At 54.0% G+C, this 21756-nt stretch overlaps 1 protein-coding gene across 1 annotated transcript; it reads right to left on the reverse strand.

Moving 5' to 3' along the window:
- Positions 1-17880: 17880 nt before the first annotated feature.
- On the reverse strand, positions 17881-19984 carry LOC117438824 (serine/threonine-protein kinase pim-1-like). The gene is given in 6 exon segments (XM_034074204.1): positions 17881-17943; positions 17945-18036; positions 18278-18454; positions 18661-19027; positions 19338-19388; positions 19469-19984. Coding segments are annotated over 6 exon segments (1266 nt in total).
- Positions 19985-21756: the final 1772 nt, after the last annotated feature.

Here is a 21756-nt window from a genome sequence, read left to right on the forward strand (position 1 = left end):
GCGCGCCCGTGCTGGGAGGTGAGTCGGGGCGGACGGGGCTTCTGCGGGGCTGAAGGGCAGGCTTAGATTTAGGCAGCAGCTTTCCTGCCAGACCTGGCTGAGCTGCCTGGGCTCAGCAGCCCTGAGGGGCTGGTGCTGGGGCTGTGCAGAGCCTTGCCATGCCAAGGGAAGGTTCTTCCCTCACTCGCTGCCCCAGTCCCCAGCCCCGGAGGGTGGAGGGGAATCCGAAATGCTTGCCACCTCTGGATGCAGTGGATGCATCGGCTCCTGTGGGTGCTGCCAGCTCCCTAAGGCCAGGCTCTTCCTCCTTGGCTGAGCCTGGTCATGGTGTGTTGCTTTCCAGGAACTCCTGCACCCTTCTTTGGGCAGCTCCCCTCAGGCCTTGCAGAAGGCATCGCTTCCCCTGGTAGGGAGGGAGTTGGTGCTTCAGCCTTGAGGAGCTGAGGGGTTGTGTTGTCCCCTTGGGCTGGGGGATGGCGGAAGGGCCAGGCTGTGCTGTAGGAGCCGGCTGGGGTGGTGGCTGCTGGGCTCTGGGGATGTCAAACCTTCCATTCCCCCTGGGATAGGGATTGTGGTAGCCCCGGTGCCAGCTCAGAGTACGGCTGCAGAGACCTGAGCAAACCTTTGTGCTTGCAGGTTCATCCAGCCCTGCCTCTTGGACGCAGGCAAGATCCAGGACCCAGGGAACTCTCAAGCGGCTAAAGGCAGGCATCCATCATTCCCATCAGTAAATGGCAGTGCTGCTGGCCCCCCAGCTGCGGGGCTCCTGGTCCAGAGCAGCCCCAAGGCGGGACCGCAGTGATGGGATCAGGCCCCTTCTCTGCCACCAGCAAGAAACCGTGCTGGGTGGCAGCGCCCAGGGCAGCATGGGGTGAACCAAACTCTGTGGAGTCTGAATTTACAGACAAACCACAAATACTTCAATGTTCTTTCATGGAATAACACTTTGGGTTTACAGCTGAGCTGTTCCAGCAGCTCCTCGCTTCTAAATGGGGATGGACGTGGGGGTGACTCACCCTGTCCTCTCTGGGTTTTGTTCTTCCCCAAGGAGGAGGAGCGCTCTGACACCGAGTGGCCTTTTGGGCCAGCAGCAGCAAAACGTCCGCGGCTGTGAAGATCCGTTGGAGATTTTATTGTTCTATGTTTGTTCTTCACTGTTCTAATATTGTTCTTTTGTTGTTCAACTGTAGTTGTTTTGTTGGTTTATTGTTATTTATATTTATTGGGGTTTTGTTACACTTTTTTTACCCCTGTTGTTGTAACAATTAAAGATGTTTTTACCATAATTTTACTACCATTTTACTATTTTTTAACTGTCACTATGTAATTCCCACCTCCCACCACACCCCCATCCCCTTTTTATGTGCCCACTTCAAATAAACAGTCTGTGTTCACATCTGCCTTCCCCGTGTTTGATTGCTGGGCCAGGGCACAGGGTGCTGCTTTCCAGCACCCTCTGCTTGTGGGTACTTGCTTCTGTTCAAACACAGCTGTGTGGTCAAACAACAGCTATTATTATTATTATTATTGCTCTTTATTATTATTATTTCACTGGTTTTCCTCCACTTTCCTTCTGCTTTGAGCAGTGGCAATTTCAGTGCAGGACTGCAGAAACGTGCTGGAAAGGACAGTGGAGAGACAGAAACTCTGCTTCTGGGTCTTCCCTACAGTAATACTAAAAGCATGGTACTTCTGGGGCTGTTTGGATTCTGCTCTGTCTATGGCCAAGTAGCTGCTGCTTAACGCACAACCACCAAACACTTTGGTCACGGAGGCGAATTTCATGATCACAGTTGTACTGTGTTAAAACTGCTTTACAGAAGTGCCTTGCTGGAAACCACTTAACTGGCATGGTTCTTCCTGCTTCCCCATTCCTCATCTTGTGATGTGAGAAATGAAACAAAGCTCGTAGATCCCGCTGCCAGGGCTGGGTTAGTACATGAGACCAAGCTGTAAGTGGGTGCGATGCACTGCTTGGTGTTTCCACCAGCTGTGCCATGCTTACTAGGTGTCAAGAAGCTTACTTTCAGAGCAAAAGCTGAAGGAGAAGCAATGACCCATCTGATGACCAAGCTGAGTTGATGGAGGCTGGCAGCTGATTCATGTTTTGGCTTGTGAGGGCAGGGCCTGAGTTTTGAGAGCTGTAAGCCTTCTGTTGGCTGTCCCATGGACACACTGGGGTTTGTATTGAGTCAGTGTTTGCCATGGGGAGTCTCCAGCCCAGCCCAGCCCAAGCCAGGCCCAGGAAGCAGGGAGCCCTTGGGGATGCTCTGGGGGCAGCTCTGAGATCAGATGACAGTGAACAGGCAGGGCCAGGTTGGCTGCCCCATCACCAAGTGCCACCATGGGGGTGAAAACTGGGTACAATGGAGCAGCCAAACTTTAAAACCTCACCGCTAAACCTAACTCAAACCTCTAATCCTAAAACTCACTCTACACCTAACCCTAAAACTCAACCTAAACGAAAACCTAATCCCTAAGTCTAACCTTAACCCAAACCCCTAAGCCTATCCCTAACTCCTAAACATAATCCTAACCAGAACACTAAACATAACCCAAACCCCTGACACTAAACCTAACACTAACCCAATCCCTGCCCTTTAGTGCCCGAGCACTAAACATTACCCCTAAGCCTAAGGCTAAAGCTACCCCTGACCATAGCCCTACCACCTAACCCAAACCCTAAGCCTAAACCTAACTCTAAAGCCCCTAACCTTAACACTAACTCTAACACTAACCCTAAACTTAACCCCTATCCTTAATGCTAACCCTAACCCAAAATTGCTCGTGTACTGGGACGAGCAGGTTTTAATCCACCTCTATCAGCTGCTGCAGCTGCCTGAGGAGTGGCCACTCAGTCAAGTCCCAGGGAAACTCTTCCTTTATGCACTGGGACCTGCCTGAAACGTCAGGAGCCGATCCACTACCCCTGGAGAGCATCGTGGCCTGACCATTCTTGCTCACTCAGCCTCAGCTTTTCACGGTCCTTTCCGCTTACCCGTTCTCAACGCGCACCCCTTCTGCTTGGGACATGACTGCTCCTCAAAGCCCACCAACCACTGCTCCTCCCTTGCAGGACTCCTGCTGCTGCTCCTGCCTGCAGCACATTGTGAAGCACAGCTCACATCGGCTGCAAGGGGACACTGAGGAAGAGGCAGCGAGAAAATTTCACACAAACATCATCTCAATGAGAACCACTCTAGAAAGGATCAAACTTGCTCCTCATAGGAGTGGACAAAGAGGAGGTTTCTTGCTGCTTACTGCAGAGAGAAATAGCACAAAAAATAGGATCTTTTATTCCTGAACTTCCTTTGAAAATGCTGCAGCAACTCATCACCAATGTGCCACATGATGCTGTCAAATCACACTGGGAACAATTCAGTATTAAATTCACTCCTTTACTAAAGGCTCGAGAACTTTGGGCAGAACTTCAATTAAACCCCTGAAATCCGTTACCAGTTTAACTGCTTCACTAAGGCAAGAGACTTGAACCCTACCTCTTTGCCTAGGTCCTTCCATTTCTATTCCTAACAAGTATCAGCCTGCTTTTGGGTGGCAGGAAGATGTCCAAGGAGGACATCCTTATTCTTTTCTCCCTATGAGTGTGTCCCCTCCGCTTCTTTTCTCCCACTTATCTGTGCCTATTATCAACATTGTGCAGCAGAATCTATCCTTAACCACCCATCGCTGCAGCACCAAGCATGAAGCCCCAGGAGACACACAGGCAAGCAGGGTAGCTGTGCAGGACCAGCACTTCCCAATCACCACAGAGGCAAGGCCAGCAAAGTACAACTTGTGTTTTTAAAACCTGATCATTTTTATCTGTTAGATGTGCAGAGATCAAACCTCTCCGTAACTCTTACCAGCAGTGACTCATATCAGCTGCAGTGCCAGCTTGTCTCCGTCTCAATACAGATGAATGCATGTGGATGGTTTGTCAGGCAGGGTGAAAATATGGGCCCTGTGCTCCTTCACACTCCTCTGCAAGCAAGAACAAAGAACAAATGTTAACAGCACACACCTGAGCGGCTCGTACACCCCATGCCACCACTCTGCTCTGTGCTGTGGCTCCTCTGTCCAGTGCAGAGGATCCTGAGCAGCTCTGACAGTGCTCCAGGTACCTTCAGAAGTGATAGAGCTTTACATTCACTCCAAGGAGCAGGAAGCCAGGCCATGCTGCAGGTCAGGCAGAGAAAGGCTGAGATAACTGTAGGTTCTTCATGCCTACAACACAGCTGTCAGCTCCTTCCTCTCACCTCTGAGACCAAGAGACAGAAAAGCCCCTGAACTCTTCAGGAATAGTCTCACCTCAAAGGTGTTGAGTACGTGTCAGCAAACACCCATATGGCTCAACAGCAGGAAGGGTCCCTTTGGGAAAGAAGATGGTCAGTGGTGTCCAAAGGGGTTGGTGGCCCTCTCCCTCAGTGCTCTGGGCAGTGCAGTTGTTCCCCCATGATGGGAACAGGTTCTTACACCAGGCACATGCCACACACTTCCCTCCTACCAGCTCACCATCAGCACCCTGAGAGCTGAGCTCAGGCCCAGGCTATGGTGCAGGAAGGGCAGAGCCAAAGCCTGCAGGTAGCCCCACAGGGAAGGGGCTCCCTTGGCAAGAACAGCCTCAGCACATGGAGGGCAGTGGACTGAGCCGAAGGGGCTGGTGTGCTCAGAGGAGGGAGTGATGGCCTGAGGCTCAGAGCTGTCAGTGCTGCCTATTAACAGGGAACACAGACCCCTCTGGGAGGCAAGTCAAAAGACAGCACAGACTTTTCAAGAGAGCTTTGGTTCACAGCCTGATGACCAAAGCTGCCAGACAAGCAAGAAGAAGCAGAAGCAAATGATCTCCTTGCAGCTCTGTATGTCAGCACACTCGGGGTTGGCTTTCCAAAACTGCTGCTGATTTAGGGGCAGATGAAGCACCCATCACCTCTGCCTGGACACAGCAGATCTACCTTACCCCAGCACTACAGTACTGTGCCTGCAGAGAAGAGGGAGAAGAGTGGTGTTCTTTATTGAAATGACTCACGGTGGAAACCTGACATGAGCAGGGAGGATTCCACAAAGGAAGGGCTCTGAACATGAAAGCAATGCACACCCCATACCTCTGCTCTGGATCCAGAAGCTGATCTTGCTTTCAGAGGGGTGTGTGATGCAGTAGCCACAGAACTCCACATCAGGGCTGCAGGAGGGTGGGGGGAGAAGAGAGCAGTGAAACCCAGGCCAATCCACAGCAAATCTCAGGGAAGTCAGAGGCTTGGGCCACCTCAGACCTGCTGGGGCTCAGGACATCTCTAATATGACTGAGGGTCTTATAGGAGGGATGTGTTCAGAGGACACCCCCTCTAACCTTATTCACACCCTTCCATCTCTCTCTGAGCTGCAGAACGCTGCTCTTTTTCTTGTCCTGATGATCTATCAGAGAATTCCCATGGCATTTGCAATGCGACTGTCATTTGAGATGATGCATTGAACTTCCTGCTGGAATTCTTCTGAGCCTTCCCAGTGAGTCTTCACAAACCCCCAGTGCCTCCCAGTTCAATAAAATCAGAATGAAGCCATTTTAATGGGGGCAGCAGGATTATTAATTTCCAGCATCAATTCCTGCATCTTGATGCAACCATTACAGATGATCAATTTGTTTAATACTGGCTGTTCCTACCCTCTTTTCTGACAGCACTTGCCCCAGGAGGTGACAGAGATACAGCCTGACCACCTGTACTTATAGAGTTGCACATTGTCTTACCCAGAGCCACATAAGACATTCAGAAGTCTGTCACATGTCTGTCATTCCACTTCCTCTGCACTAACCATAAGAGCAGTGAGGGTTGGGTGCTCCTTAATGGGATGGGGAGCTGGGAGCATGAGCTGTAAGCCAGCCAGTAGGGCAGAGAACTCACTGGCCAGCCCTGTCCCACAGCACCCAAGCAAGGGAGTAAGGTGGGTGCAAAGGTGGTAGCCAGGGCCAGCCAAGGGTCCAGGTCACCACACAGGCTTGTGGGGGTGAAAGAGGTCCGAGGCCAGGCCAGGAGGACAATCTGCAGGTCAGGGGAGGGTAAAGAGGGTCAGACAAAACCTATGACCACCAAGCAGATGTACAATGTACAACAATGAGGAGAGGCTGATGTTGGGTCAGGAGGTCAGTCCATGGCTCAGCATCCAACAGCTCAGGACAGGCTGAGCTCAAGACCCACATTGATACAACAGAGCTCAGGAGGGACTGAAAGCCCTGAGCTGAGCAGCTCCTGAGCCTGGGGGCAGGGTGTGTGTGGAGGCCCCAGGTGAGGCTCTTCAGACTCATCAAGGACGATTAAGTGCTCTCAGGGCTAACAGCACAAGGAGAAAGTGAATCCTGTTAAGGGAGGGGGTAGGTAAGGAGCCTCTGGCACCAGCTCTGATATTCATACTCCAACAGGCAGGCACAGAGGGAGTTTTGCCTTGTTCCAGCAGCAACTGAGATGCAACTTAGTGAGAAGAAGGGCAGAAGAGGAGACAGAGGAACCCCCAGTGGTACCAGGAGCTGTGGAGACTCCACTTACTTCTTCATGACCATGCAGTGGAGGGCATTGCCAAGCATGTGGTCCTCATCGGGCAACACAAACGTGACTCAGTTTCCATCTGTCCCACCTGCCATGAATGGGGAGAGAAGAGATGCTGTAAGGTTCTCTGAACACCAGCCCCAGGGTGAAGAATCAAGAGCTGTGCTCAGCTTCAGCACAGCACCTGTAGCTCTGGCTGGCCCATGGCTGTGGCTCATGGCTCCAGTGCTGCAGTGTGACCAAGAGCAACTTGACAGAGGAGGGAAGGTGGCAAAATGATGGAGCTCAGAGAAACCTCCCCCTGGTTATCCAAGTGCCCGTGCACCCTTGCTCCTCACAGGGGAGAAGAGGAGCCCAAAGCAGCTGCAGCTTCGGGACCCAGGGTGGAAAGAAGCTGGGAGTGAGTGTTGAGGACTTTGTGAGTGCAGGTCCTGCCACCAGCCCAGGCTGGACAGGAATGAGAGGGACAGTAAAGAAGTGGCCAGGGAGGCCTGGGGGCTGTCAGCAGGGAAAGCGGATCCCACTTCAACACCAACATCAGCCCAAAGTCCCACCCCTCGGAGGAGCCTGGGAAGGCACCGGCAGCCTCAGGCTGCTGAGCCCACGTGTCATGACCCCCACAATGGCAGCAGCCGCCCCTGCAGTGGCAGAGCCGCTTTCCTGCTGTGCGGCTGCCCTGGAGCTCAGCTCTGCCCCGCTCCCAAAGCCAGAGCTGCGCAGGGAGCACCCGATGCTCCTGGGCAGCTCTCCCTGTCAGGCTCTGCCAGCACAGTCAGGGCAGGACAGAAGATGTGCAGCGATGGACTTTTCAGTCTCATGCTCTGTCAGCGAGGAGGGGCATGTGAAGCCAGGAGGAAGCAGAGACAAAACACCTTACCCAAACGAGCCAAAGGGGTATCCATCCACAGCACGTCATGCCCAGTATAGAAACTGGGGGGAGTCACCCCGAAGGGGCAGGCTGCAGATAGGGCAGGGTTGTGCTGAGCATCTCTATTGTGCATCACTGCTGACTACTGGTTTTTTCCTTTGCTCTTTTAGTTTTATATTGTCTCTTGTCATCATAGTTATTACCATTATTAGTACTAGTAGAAGTAGTTGTATATTATGCTTGCTATGGGACTGTTCTTACCTCAGTCCATGGGATAGTAGTAGTAAAAGTGGTTTTATATTATACTTCAGTTACGGGTCTGTTCTTAATGTCAACCCGTGGAGAATTCTTTGGATTCTCCTCCTCCCCAACCGCCCCATCTTGCCTGGAGAGAGGCTGGGGAAGGGGGGCTGAGTGAGTGGCTGCCTGGTGCTGAGTTGCCAGCTGGGCTTAAAGCACAACGCACCTAATGCCAGTGAGCTACCAAGGTGTCTGTGACTCGTGTGCTCTGGCTGACACATTGCATCTTCATCTCCTTCCACCTGGGACAGGAATCTGGAAATAAAGGAAAGGCCAAGTAACTCCTGGGTTTCCAACAAGGCCCTGGAACCTTAGGATGCACCCTGCAATTCACGGCATGGGTGAAGACAAGCTGACTGCAGAGAGCGGTGGAGATGGGAGCCTTCCACTGGGCAAAGCTGATCCATCTCCAAAACCAGTTTTGGAGGGGAAGGAAGACAGCAGCACGAAGAGTGGATGTCCGCCTGGACACCCCTTACTTGCAGCTCAGCTCTGCCTCCCTTTGGCTGTATGGTCTCTGTCCAATATTACCTATATTTCAGACTGGGAAATGCTCTGTGTGTTCTGGAAAAGCATGGGAGTTCCTTTCAAATCCTCCCTTTGAGGGCATCCTCTCTACAACATGCTATTGATTCATGAATCATGAATCCCAGCTTGGTTTGGACTGGAAGGGACCTTAAAGCTCCTCCACTTCCAGCCCCCTGCCAGGGGCAGGGACATCTTCCACTAGAGCAGTTTGCTCCAAGCCCCATCCAACCTGGTCTTGAACACTTCCAGGAATGGGGCAGCCACAGCTTCTCCGGGTAACGTGTGCCTGTGCTTCAGCCCCCTCACAGGGAAGAACTTCTGCCTAATGTCTAATCTGTATCTCCCTCCAAAGCCCTTCTGTGTGCATTCAGCTGAGATAACACCTGAGGTCCCTACATACACACCAGCTTTAATGGAGCAAATATCCTGAAAATGTTCCCCCTCTCACAGTTGGACTCCACCTGAGCCCTGCAGCTCCATGAGAAGTTGAGGTGGGCATTGTGTTACTTAGCAACTTGAAAGAAAAAGAGAGAGAGCAAGAGAGAAAGGGGAGTGTTGGGGATGCAGAGAAATGGAGAGATCACCAGTCTTCCAATGGGGGTGTTTGGTGTGGAGAGGGAGCCCCAGGGGCTCGCACACACCCCTGGTTATTGGCCCCAGTTCCTGGACTTCTGGAAGCTTCTCTCGCCCATGTCCAGGTGTGACTGACACAGCAGTGAGTCAAGAGAAGTTGCTCCAGGCCCGTGCCCATGACTTCCCTTTCCAACTGCTGGGACCTTCTGTTGATGCATTCTGTCTCTGCCTTCACAGCCACAGACCCCGAGTGAGGAACCAGCCGGGCACACGGGGTCAGGAGGGAAGCGAAGGCCATGCGTGTGCTCCTGCTACACTGCAGCTTCCCAGACACAGCCTTTAGAGCTGGTTTCCAGCAAGATCAAGTTGTTCTCCGCTTGCTCCAGTTGCACTGTGGAGCTTCGTGTGCCTGCGTGTGCAGCCGCACACAGGGTGGCCAGGAGTACAAGGTGGTTTCCCAACCCCAAACACAAACCAAGAGCTGTGTGCGCATTCCTGCACAAGTACATCTGCAGTCTCGGGGCCACCTCCCTGTCCTGCTGCTGCTGCTGCAGTTGTGGGGACACAAGGCCATGGCTCGGGGCAGCTGCAAGACCCCCTGCACTCAGTTGATTGGAAGATCTAGGATGGGGAAGCGAGGGATTGATCGGGGTCACCCGTCTGCTGACCATTTACAGTTCTGCTTCTGGAAACACTGCCAGCTTCTCACTGCATTGCTCCAGTGCTTGCGCGTGTAGGACAATCACAGTCTCTTGTCCCTTATCTCTGGCCTGAGCAATTCCAAGCCTTGCTCCTTATTCCTCCCATCCCTTCTACACCCCTCTCACTGTGGGCACCGGGTTGCAGCACACACCGGGCTTCAAAAGCCAGCTGAGGTGGGAACCACTGCATCACACTGTTTCATCCCGTTGGGAAGTTGCTTCTCGTGGTGGGAGGAAGCTGTTAAGGTGGGGAAGGGGAAGCTCAATTTGGCGATGAAGCTTGAGCCCAGGGATATTCAATGACATTTATCCTGCTCTGCTATTAACACTGCTGTAGGTTTTTCCTGTGACTGATTCCAGGAGAAATATTTTCCCTGCAAATAGGACTGAACACCTGAAAAATAACCAGGGTCTGTTGTGTATTACAGCAAAGTAAGAGACTGGTTTGAAATGAATATTCAGATGGGAGGTTTAAAATAAATACATTTCAAATGAAGGCTAGAGTGGGACATGAAGAATCAATGAGCACTTACTGTGTATTAGCCTGATAATAAATCAACCTCATTTCCCTCAATCATAAAAGTTTATGCTACCACTGTACCAAAAGAGCTGTAAAACCCCAGCTTTTTGCAATTTATCACACAGAGAAACAGAGCAGATGCCTCAGGATGATGGGAGGAGCTTTGCTCCAGTGCACAAAGCAGTGGTGCAGGTATATGTTAACATGTCTTAGAGGCCTTATTCTTGAAAAGTATTTCATATGCTCTAACTTAAGAGCAGCTGCTTTAGACAATCTACAGATTTCAGGTATCCCCAGGAAGAGAAAAACCCTACATCTGCAGTTATGCAGGAGTTCTTACCCAGCACTATACCCAGGTCATGCTTTAAGATTCTAGATGAACATAAGTTTTTAATCAAGAGCCCTGAAGGTGTGAGAGCAGCAGGCAAGAAGTGAAGCCAAAGGTGAGCCCTGACAAGAGGATGTGCTCAATGCTAAAGGTGAAAAGTAGCACCCTCCATTCCATGCCAATCCATTGCCTCCCATCCCATGCCGTTCCCTACACCCAGCCCGAGCTGAATAACAGTGGCACTGCTATTGCCCTGCAATGCCAGGGTTTTTCAGCTCCAAAACCACTTTCAAGGAGGTGAAACACAAAGCTTACAAGTGGAAAAAAGCTTTTATTTTAGGATTTCATTTGATTTTAGTTTGGTTTCTTATCTTTGGCCGAATTTTCCATGATGTTCCATCATGGGGTTTTGCTGTGGGTTGGTTTCAGGGGCGATGCTCACAAGCATCCAGGCCTTGCAAGCACAGTGCTGCTGTGCAGAAGGCAGAAGGCCCGGGTATACGGAGCCAAGGGAAGAGCAGAAGTGGCTCCCTCTGCGAGCTTGCAGTGGAGCTGGAGAGTGGGAGGGCAGGAGTGCTGGGCTGCAGGTGCGAGAGCAGCGGGCAAGAAGCGAGCCCAAAGGGGAGCCCTGTCAAGGGGCTGTGCTCAGTGCGACAGAGGAAAGCAGCAACGTCCAGGGGCTACCCCGGGAGTGGTGAAAGCTTCCTCCCCCCACATACATGGGGGCATGAGGGGCCACCTGCGTGGAGCAGGAGCAGCAGCCCTTGGGCCACAATAGCCCAAAGGAGCCCTGTCAAGGGGCTGGCTCACCGCTGCAGGGGAAGGCAAAAAACCCGCGGGGACACTGGCAGGCCCTTCATGCGGGAAAAAAAGCCTTCCCCCCCCAGCTGCAGGACACCAGGGGCCACCTTCATGGTGCACGAGCAGCAGGCAGTAGCGCAGCCAGAATGGAGCAGAGGAGCCCTGACAAGTGGTCCTGCTCCATGCTCAGAGGAAGGCAAAAAAACCCCGGGACCAGTGCCAATGTGGCCCGGGGGAAAATTCCTTCCTGACCCCAGCACTGGCGATCGGCTCTCCCTGAGCATGGGAGCAGGACCTGCTCCTGCTCCACAGGCTGCTCACGCCTCCCCGCAGATGCCCAAGCCCTATTCTCCCTCAGTCTGGAGCCACCTCAGGGGCTGCTGAGAGTGGCCAAAGGCCCCTGGCCTCATGGAGCCTGGGGGCAAGAATCCATCCTTCCTACACGTGGCAGGGCATCAGTGGCTGCTCCAAAGCGCTGGCATCTCTGCAAGCATGTCCGCATCCCATTGCTGATGGCTGCTGCCCCTGGCTGCGTGGGGGATGAGAATGGTGAGCTCTGCGGTGCTCCTCCAAAAGGCATTCCTAGAATCTAGCCCTGCCTATCCAGCTGAAAAGGAGTGCTATCCCTGCCGTGTGCTAAGAAGCTGGCCCTGCCAGGAGCTGGCTTTGCAGCGCAGAGCTCTGAATCTCTTCTCTGAAACAAGAGGAACATAAAATCACAAAATGGAATATATAAACCTTTAAAATTAGTTGTAAGTAATGTTAAGTTCGATGGCTTTGTAGCAGTAGCAGTGGAAAGTTACTGAGGTGCTTAGTACATAGAAGAAAAACTAGAGTCCAGCTAGAGAACATACTGGCATAAGATAAATCGTTCTAGTTGAGGTAGTTTTAAGAAAAACAGGCTAGAAAAACAGGACGCAGGGATAAGGAGTATCTGGGAATAGCAGGTGTCCAGGATGGGCTATGGGTAAACTAACTGATAAGTAGGAGGACAAGGGGACTATTATGTCTCTGGTGTTAATGAATTCTGTACGCATGCGGGGAGCTTTCTGGAAAATGATGTAATCCATACGTAGCCTCATGAATATGTATGTGTGCCCAAGGGCTATATAAGGATGGCTTGTGTAGCAATAAGGGAGACACATGTTAGGAGGAGTTATCCCCAGTGTCTGCTGGCACCGGAATAAAGAATACCTGCTTGTGAGCTTGAAAACTGTGTTGGCAAGTTTGTTCCTGGGGTTGTCTCCGTATCCATTTGTCACCCCAGATGGGAGCCTCTCTGCTCGGCTGCAGGACCCGCTGAGGACAGGGCTCCCTGGGGCCCTCGGGAGTTTTTCCCGGAGGGACCCCTGGTCTCATTGGGATCAGTGCGGGAGCAGACAAGGACCATCTTCATCAAAGGTATTCTTCTCTTTGTATAGTCTGTAAGGTGCAGGGGGCATCTCGGTTTGGTACATTGGTTTGGTAAGCGTACGCATGGTTTGGAAGCCTTCCATAAATCGAGATAGGAAATCTCGTAGGTAAAGGCGTATACCCGGCTGCTAGCGTCCGTTGGTATACACTCGCAAGAAGCAGGGGGCTTCTTGTGATTTGGGTGAGTCCTACAAGACACAGGGGGTGTCTTGTGGACACGGTTTTGAACCTTATTGGTATAAGTATTCGAATTGGTATTGGTATCCGATTTGTTCCGGTTCGTTCTAGTGCTGATTTTGGTTCTGTGATTTTGGTATCGGTGACAGATTGTTAAAATTGTGTTATTAATTGTGGTCTGTTTGATAGAATTTTAGTCTCTGTATCTGTTCCAAGTGTTGTAATTGTGTGCAGTGTGTCTGTGGGATCCCGTGTGTGAGAGAGATTGATAATGGGAAATCAGCAGAGTGAAGAGATCATGCAAGAGTCCTTTAGGGTGCATGTTGGCACACTGGAAAGAACTGAGAGGGTCTCCTGGGGGCTCGGTAAATAAAAGAGCATTGGTAAAATATTGTAACCAGCCTTTGTACACCCCAGAAGATCAGGAAAAATGGCCTAAAAATGGAACTCTGAATTATAACACATTGTTACAATTAATGTTGTTTCTGAGGCAGCAAGGAAAATGGGATAAAGTGATGTTTTCACGTTGAGAAATCACCCGGAGTGGCAAAGAGAATGTGGAATTAATATAGCACCTTCAGATCCCTTAATTTTAGCTTTAGAAAAAGAAAGGAAGCAGGCAGGGAATAAATTGGAAAGATGTTGTTCTGGTTGTGATATTGGGGAAATTTGTTTGAAACTTAAGAAAAGAGCTGAGGATCATAGGGTTGAGGATAGAATGGAGGATTATATATCCCCAAAAGTACCGGATCAGAATCCACCTCCGATCGAGGAGGAAACCCCTGATTCAGATGTAAAACAAGAACAAAGTGTAAAACAAGAACAAGGTGTGAAACAAGAACAAAGTGTGGAACAAGAACAGAGTGTAAAACAAATTCCCTCCCCGCCCGTTGCTGCCCAGATTCGTAGTAAAACTAAGACTGTTCTGCAAGCCCCTCTGAGGGAAGCAATGGGACCGGAGGGATGTACCAAAGTAAAAGTGAATTTTTCTTTAGGAGATTTGGATAGATGGAAACAGATTGCAAAAGAGAATCGAAATGACCCTCTAGGGGTAGCAAAGACATTTGAGATCCTGGTAAAAAGTCAAGATCCTGACTGGAAGGATATAGATGTTATCCTGGATGCATTAACAGAGACAGAAAAACAGTTAGTTATAAAAACTGCTTGCACTCAGGTAAATGCCCAGATTTCTGCAGGGGCAATGGATGGGAGGGTTGAAGATCATACTCCCCTTACAGCTCCAGATTGGGATGATGATGATGATGGAGATGATGCATCTTTAAAAAGATACCAGAATACCAGAAGATACCAGAAAAGATACCAGAATCTGCCCAGCCTGTAGCTCTGCTGGGATTTCAGGGCCGTCTGGATGCCATATCTGTCACCCTGTTGATCGCTGGGCTGGCTGCTGACTCCTTATGGCAGCCGCCTTCCACCGTGTTCTCAGACCCATTGGGGAGAGCACTGAGCAAGGCACTCCTGTCACGGGTGTTGGGGATGGTGTCGTCGTCGTTCCCCTGCCTTGCCACGGCTGCTGGCTCTTTGGATCTGACACCCTTCACCACTTTCTCAGGCACATCAGGGAGAGCACTGAGCAAGGCACTCATCCCATGGGTGCTGGGGATGCTGTTCTGACTATTCCCCAGCCCTGCCACGGCTGCTGGCTCCTTGCGGCAGCTGATCTCCACCGTGTTGTCAGTCAGGTCAGGGAGAGCATAGAACAAGGCAGACAAATCATAGATCCCAGGGCTGGTGTGGTCACTGGTTGCCAGCCCTGCCGCTGCTGCTGGTTCCCTGCGGCTTCTGCCCTCCACTGCTTTCTCAGTCAGGTCAGGGAGTGCTTTGAGTAAGTCTGTCAAATCGTACACATCAGGGGCACTGTCCTTGCTGTTCTCCAGCCCTGCCACAGCTGCTGGCTCCTTGCGGCAGCTGCTCTCCACCGTGTTGTCAGTCTGGTCGGGGCGAGCATAGAACGAGGTAGACAAATCATAGACCCCAGGGACAGTGTCCTCATTGTCTGCCAGCCCTGCCACGGCTGCTGGTTCTTTCTGGCTGCTGCCCTCCTCTGCACTCTCAGTCAGGTCAGGGAGTGAGTCCATTGAGTCCAGGTCATTGAGTAAGTCCATCAAATCACAGACATCAGGGCCACTGTCCTTGCTGTTCTCCAGCACCGCCACTGCTGCTGGCTCCTTGGAGCAGGCACTCTCCTCCACATTCTCAGGCACAATAGGGAGACCACTGAGCCAGGCACCCCTATAATGGGTGTTGGGGATGGTGTCCTCGTTGCTTCCCTGCCTTGCCACGGCTGCTGGCTCTTTGGATCTGACACCCTTCACCACTTTCTCAGGCACATCAGGGAGAGCACTGAGCAAGGCACTCATCCCATGGGTGCTGGGGATGCTGTTCTGACTATTCCCCAGCCCTGCCACGGCTGCTGGCTCTTTGCAGGCCTTAGAGTAGTGCCATTGCTGCTTCCCAGAGTTGGAATAGCTGCAGGCCTGAAAACTGGTGGTGGAGTAACTGCAGTGCTTCTGCCTGGGGCTGGATTGGCCAAAGTGCTTGTTGATGGGGCTGGAATAGGCACAGTGCCTGTCCTTTGCATTCAAGTGGCTGATGTGTCTGTCACGGTACTTTGAGTACCCACAGTGCTTGTGGATTGGTTTGGAAAAGCCTCACTGCTCGTGAATGAGGTTGCAGCAGCAGCAGTGTCTGTCTCAGGCATTGGAGTAGCTGCACTGCTGTTGCTGGCACTGCAGTAGCTGCTATGCTTGTTGCAGTTGACACACACTGCAGGTATTCCAGCCACATCAATCAGCAGTGAGGCTTCTCCAGTGCCAGCCACAAGCACTGTGGCTTCTCACTGCCTGCCAAAGCCCTGTGGCTACAGCAACCCCAGTAACTGGGACAGTGGCTACTACATGGCAATGATAGGCATAAACACTGCAGCTATTCCAGCCACTGCAACAAGCACAGCTGCTGCTGCAGTGCCAGCCACAGCAGTGCAGCTACTTCAATGCCTGAGACAGACACTGCCGCTCCTGCAACCTCATTCAGGAGCAGTCACATGCAGTGTGGGTACTCAAAGTACCGTGACAGACACATCAGCCACTTGAATGCAAAGGACAGGCACTGTGCCTGTTCCAGCCCCATCAACAAGCACTTTGGCCAATCCAGCCCCAGGCAGAAGCACTGCAGTTACTCCACCACCAGTTTTCAGGCCTGCAGCTATTCCAACTCTGGGAAGCAGCAATGGCACTACTCTAAGGCCTGCAACGTATGCAGTGGCTACGTCAACCTCCTCTACAAACAGTGCAGCTTCTCCAACACCATTGACACGCACTGCTGCTTCTCCAGCCCCATTGGCAAGCAGTGAGGCTTCTCCAAACCAAGGCCTAAGAACTGTGTTTGCTGCAACCATGGGGGGGGGTCAGTTGGGGGGGCAGTTGTGGGTCTGGGCGGTGACTTGGGGGCAGTTGTGGGTTTGGGAGAATCACTTGGGGGGCAGTTGTGGGTGTGGGGGGGTCTCTTTGGGGGCAGTTGTGTGGCTGTGGAGTTACAGGGGGATGACTTTGGGAACAGTTGTGGGTCTGGGTGATCATTGGGGGGTCACCTGTGTGGCAGTTGTGGGTCTGGGGAGTACCCACACTGCACGTGGCTTGGTTTGGAGAAGCCTCACTGCTCGTCAATGAGGTTGCAGTAGTGGCAGTGTCAGTCTCAGGCATTGGAGCAGCCGCATTGCTGTGACTGGCACTGCAGTAGCTGCTATGCTTGTTGCAGTGGCTGGAATAGCTGCAGTGTTTTTGCCTGTCAGTGCCACATAGTAGCCACTGCCCCAGTAACTGGGGTTGCAGTAGCCACAGGGCTTGTGGCTCGCATTGGAGAAGCATCACTGCTGATTGATGTGGTTGGAATACCTGCAGTGTGTGTGTCATTGGAGCTGTAGCAGCCACAGCACCTGTCCTTGGCATTGGAGTAGCCCGTGTACCTGCTGCCATGGTTGTAGTAGACACAGTTCTTAGGCCTTGGGTTGGAGAAGCCTCACTGCTTGTTGATGGGGCTGGAGGAGCAGCAGTGTGTGTCACTGGCATTGAAGAGGCTGCAGTGTTTGTGACTGGCACTGGAGTAGCTGCAGTGTTTGTGGCTGGGGTTGACGTAGCCACTGTATACATAGCAGGCCTTAGAGTAACACCATTGCCCCTTCCTAGAGATGGAGGAGCTTCAGAGCTGAAAACTGGTGGTGGAGCAACTGCAGTGCTTGTGCCTGGGGCTGCATTAACTGCAGGGCATGTTGAATTGGCTTGTAGTAGCCACATTGACTGTCCTTGGCGTTCGAGTGGCCAATATGTCTGTCTCTGTACTTCTAGTACCTGCAGTACCTGTGGCTTGGGTTTGAGAAGCCTCACTGCTCATCACTGAGTTTCGAGTAGCCGCACTGCTTTTTTTGCCCTTGTTGGAATAGCAGCAGTGCTTGTCTGTGGAGTCGTATCAGCTGTAGTGACAGTCCTTGCCATTGGTGCCTGTTGCCATGGTTGGTGTCATCGCAGTGGTTGTGGTTGGTGTTGGAGTAGCTGCAGTTCTTGTGGCTGGTGTTGCAGTAGCCGCATTGTCTGTTGCTTTGCTATTAGGTCTTGCCTGCCCTCACTGCAGAGCATGAGAGACTGAATCAGCCTTGCTCAGGGTAAGTGCTAATCAGAAACCACTATACAATCCGGGTGTTACCAGCGTTATCCTCAGACTAGAGCCGAACCTAACCACTGCCTCAGCTACAAGAGCAGAATGAACTCTTACGAGGTGTCCCTCTGACACCTGTTGCCCTCCAAAGAACCCAGAAACCAATCCCCACAACCCCCCCAATAACTGCAAAAGTCCCCCCAAAACACCCTATCCCCCAATAAACACCCAACCTCACCAAGGTCCCAAAACTGCAAAACACCCAAACCCACCAACTCTCCGCAAAACCCACAAAGTCGCCCCAAGAAACCGACCCCCAAACCCTCAAAGTCTCCAAAAAATCCCCACAGGCCCCAAAAATCCATCCTAACCCTCCAAGAGTCCAAATCCTCGCCAAAAACCCCAACCTCCCAAAACCCCCAAACCCCACAAACCCCACGCTCCCCCCAGAAGGCACCCCTGGCTTACTTGCCCTGCTGCTGGCTCAGGCTGTGAGGGTGGAGTGTGGCTGTCTCCTGGGGCAGTTCATGTTTGCAGCCAAGGGTGGTTGAACACATCCTCCAGGGATGGTCTGGCCCAAGCTTTCATGTTCAAGCACCACCTGATGAGCTGCTGGCATTCTGGGGAGCATCCGGGAACCACCACTCAGTTGCAGGAGGCTCCTGCCCACCTTGTGCCACCGTCCGCAGCGCCCAGGCCGGGGTGTGCTCAGAGCTGCACCCAAACCTCCTGCTCCATGATCCGGTTTGGAGGAGAGCAGGATGGCAGGACATGTGCCACCTCCTCCAGCTGACCAAGGGAGATCAGCTGCCACCCTCTAAAACTCGACCTCCCCCTGCTGCCGCCAAGCCGAGTACCTACCAACGGAGATCTGGCGCTTGAAGAAGAGCTGCCCGCTGGTGATGTCCTTGCAGCACCGGAAGGGGAGGACCCCGCACACCATCTCATACAGCAGCACGCCCAGGGACCAGATGGCCGCCGGACGGCCGTGGTAGCAGTGGTAGAGGAACCACTCCGGCGGGTAGTACAAAGGTGTTCCTACAACAGGATACAGGAACAGCTCATCAGGCGGATGCCGCCTGCTCCCGGATCCTCAGCCGCGCATCCCCAGGGATGCAGGGGCTGCACCGGTGGCCCCATGGACGTGGGGAGACACACTCGGTGTGAGCTGCCACTTTGTCACCAGCACGTGACTCTTTTCCCAAACTGCCTGCTGCTGGAAGCACCCTGGGCTGTGCGCTCACCGCTAAATTTGGTGTAGACCATGTTCCTGAGGAGGGTGCTGCAACCAAAGTCAATTAGCTTGATCTTTCCGGTGACCAAGTGGATGATGATGTTGTTGGACTTGATATCCCTGTGCAGGACACCGCGGCTGTGGCAGTGCCGCACGGCCCTCAGCACCTGGAGGAAAATGCCCTGCGCCGGAGACTCGGGCACGAACCCCCGGTTTCTGATTAACTCAAAGAGGTCCTGCGATGGCTCCGGACGCTCCAAAACCAGCAGGAAGGAGTCGGGCAGCTCAAACCAATGGAGGAGCTGGATGATGGTACTGCAGTCGGAGCGCACTTTCCTCATCATGGCTATCTCCATGGGAATGCGGGTGCCGCTGCGCTGCAGGGTGACCGTGGCACCGTTAGCGGGGCTGATGCTGGCCCGGGGGTCCTGTGCCTCCCTGCCTGGGATGCTCTGATGCCCCCCTGCCCGGCCCCACTGTTCCCAGGTGCCCAAGTCCGCAGGGATGCTCTGGTGCACCCCTAGCCGGCCCCAAGGGTACCAGGCACCCTCTGCCCAGGATGCTCCGTGTCCCCCGGTGACTCCACAGCCGCTCCCCTCGCGCTGTCCCGCTTTCCCCCCTCCCGGCGCCACCGCCTCACCCCCACCAGCCCTGCCCCACGCTGTGCCGGTGGCCCCGCGCACTCACCCGCTGGCCCCACGAGGAGATGCGCTCCCGAGCCACTTGTTTGATGGCCACCTGCAAGCCGAGAGCAGCGCTGGGCTGAGCCTCGCCTGGCCCCGCCGCCTCCCCGCCCCGCCGCCGGCCCCGCCCCTTACCGGGGTGTTGTCACCCAGGCGGACCCCCGAGTACACGGAGCCGAAGCCGCCTCTCCCCAGCAGCGGTCCCATTCGGTAGAGCCGCTCGAAGGTCTCCTTGTCATGCCCGACGCGAGAGACGCTGCCGCTGCCGCTGTCGCTGCGCGCGGGGTCCCCGCCGGCCCCCAGCGGCCGCTCCGGGCCGAGCGGAGCCGCATCATTCCCGGCCTTTCCCGGCCGAGGCTCCGCGGCGTGCCGCTCGCCGCCGCTCCCGGGGCGCAGATAGAGCGACGGGTCAATGCGGGTGAGGAGCACCACGGGCACCTTGGCCGAGCGCCCTGCCGGTGCCGGCACCCCCGCAGGGCTCTCGGGGGTCGCGGCTGCCGGGCGGCTGCGGGGCGGGGCCTGGGGGCGGGCCGGGGAGCGCCAGGGGGCGGCGCTGCCTCGCCAGACCCAGCGGCGGCGGCTCGCCCAGCGCCGCCACTGCCAGTACCGGGAGAGCCGAGCGGCGCCGCGAGCCCCGGCGGGGGGCACCATCGCGGGGAGCGGCGGAGGGAGGGCTCCGGACCGCCGAGAGCTGCCGCCGCCGCGCCGGGTGCTGCTGCCGCTGCTGCCGATGACAAAGTCGCTGCGGCTCAAAAGCCGCTGGAAAAGTCGCTGCCGAAGTCGCTGCCGCTCCAAAGCCGCTCCAAAGCCGCTCCAAAGCCGCTCCAAAGCCGCTCCAAAGCCGCTCCAAAGCCGCTCCAAAGCCGCTCCAAAGCCGCTCCAAAGCCGCTCCAAAGCCGCTGCTGCCGCTGCCGCCGCAGCCTCGCTCTCAACGGCTCTGTCCACGCGGCCGCAGGAGCCCGTGGAACGGCGGAGCGGGCCCTGCCCAGCCCCGCGGCCGGGCTCGTGCACCCCCCGCCCGGCCGCAGCATCCCCGCGGCCGAGCCTTTGTAAACTGAACCTGAGCCTTGGGACCCTGCGAACGAGGCTTTAATAAAGAAGTGAGCCCGGAGGCTTTGGGAAGTCAAAAGGAGGCTTCATTTTACTGCTTATTTGATCCCCTTTTCCCTTTCCTGTCCACAGAGGTGGATTGAGATGAGATCTCAGGAAGCTCTTCCCTGGGAGGGTGCTGAGGCGCTGGCACAGGGTGCCCAGAGCAGCTGTGGCTGCCCCATCCCTGGCAGTGCTCAAGGCCAGGTTGGACACAGGGGCTTGGAGCAGCTGCTCCAGTGGAAGGGGCCCCTGCCCATGGCAGAAGATCGGAACTCGGTGAGCTTTAAGGTCCCTCCGGACACAAACCACATGAGGGTTCAGGTGCCCTGACTGGATTCACTTATCCAGACCCTTTCAGACAGATCATTCAGATGGGAATGATCAGTGCCCAGGCTGAGACAGCAGCAAAGACCACAGCAACCACCGTGATCCTCAGCACATCCTGCAAGGGAGAGGAGAGACCTGGAAAACACAAACCCGAGGAGCTGAGAGTGAGAGCACCGCAGGGCCCAGCAAGGGTGGCTCTGCTGCTCCATGGGGCTTCTCTGTCACCAGGACATGGGATTCATTTGTCACCCGCTGTCGAATCAGCGCTTTGTGCTGCAGCTGTGGTCCATGGAATGCCCAAGCTGGGACAAATCCTGCCCACGGCTTCCTTGGCCACCCCCCGGCTCCAGAAGTGCTGCAGGTTCCCTCTGCAGTGGGCACTGACACACAGCACTGCCCCAGTCCCTCCCTGCCTGCACTGACAACAGAAAGCAAGGGAGGGAATTGTGTTTCCAGGATGGAGCCTCTGTCACAGCCTGGAAGGTCTCCTTGGGCAGCAGCACCAAAGCTGCTCCCCCAGGACATGTTGGGAACCTCTTCCCAGAGTCTCCCTGCTGATGTCTCCATTCATGACAAGCTGATAGTGCATAAACAGTCAGGTAATGCCCCTGCCCTGCTTGCACCCATTACCTGCTCTTTCCTCCCATGCTGTCCTGGGTTTAGCTACTACTGATTGAGGACTTCCAGCAGGATTTTCAGGCTCTCCCTTTCTCCCATGTTGACAGTTGCTTTGTAGATGCCACTGTCCCTTTCCGGGACACCCTCCAGCAGGAGAGATCCATTGGATGGATGAGAATCAGCTCGTCCTGCATAGGGAGCATGGATGGCTGGGCTGTGGGACCCCCTGTAGTACTGCAGGATGGTGTGGGAGCTGTGCCATTGAGGTATTCCCACTGCACAGAGTAGACCTGCGTGATGTTACCCAGCCCAGGAAGCAGCACTGGGGATCCCACAGCAGCAACTTTACCCTTGAGGGGTTCCCAGATTCCTGCAGCTGTTGCAAA

The sequence above is a fragment of the Melopsittacus undulatus genome, unplaced genomic scaffold (genome assembly GCF_012275295.1).
Source record: "Melopsittacus undulatus isolate bMelUnd1 unplaced genomic scaffold, bMelUnd1.mat.Z mat_scaffold_65_arrow_ctg1, whole genome shotgun sequence".
Lineage (NCBI taxonomy): Eukaryota > Metazoa > Chordata > Aves > Psittaciformes > Psittaculidae > Melopsittacus > Melopsittacus undulatus.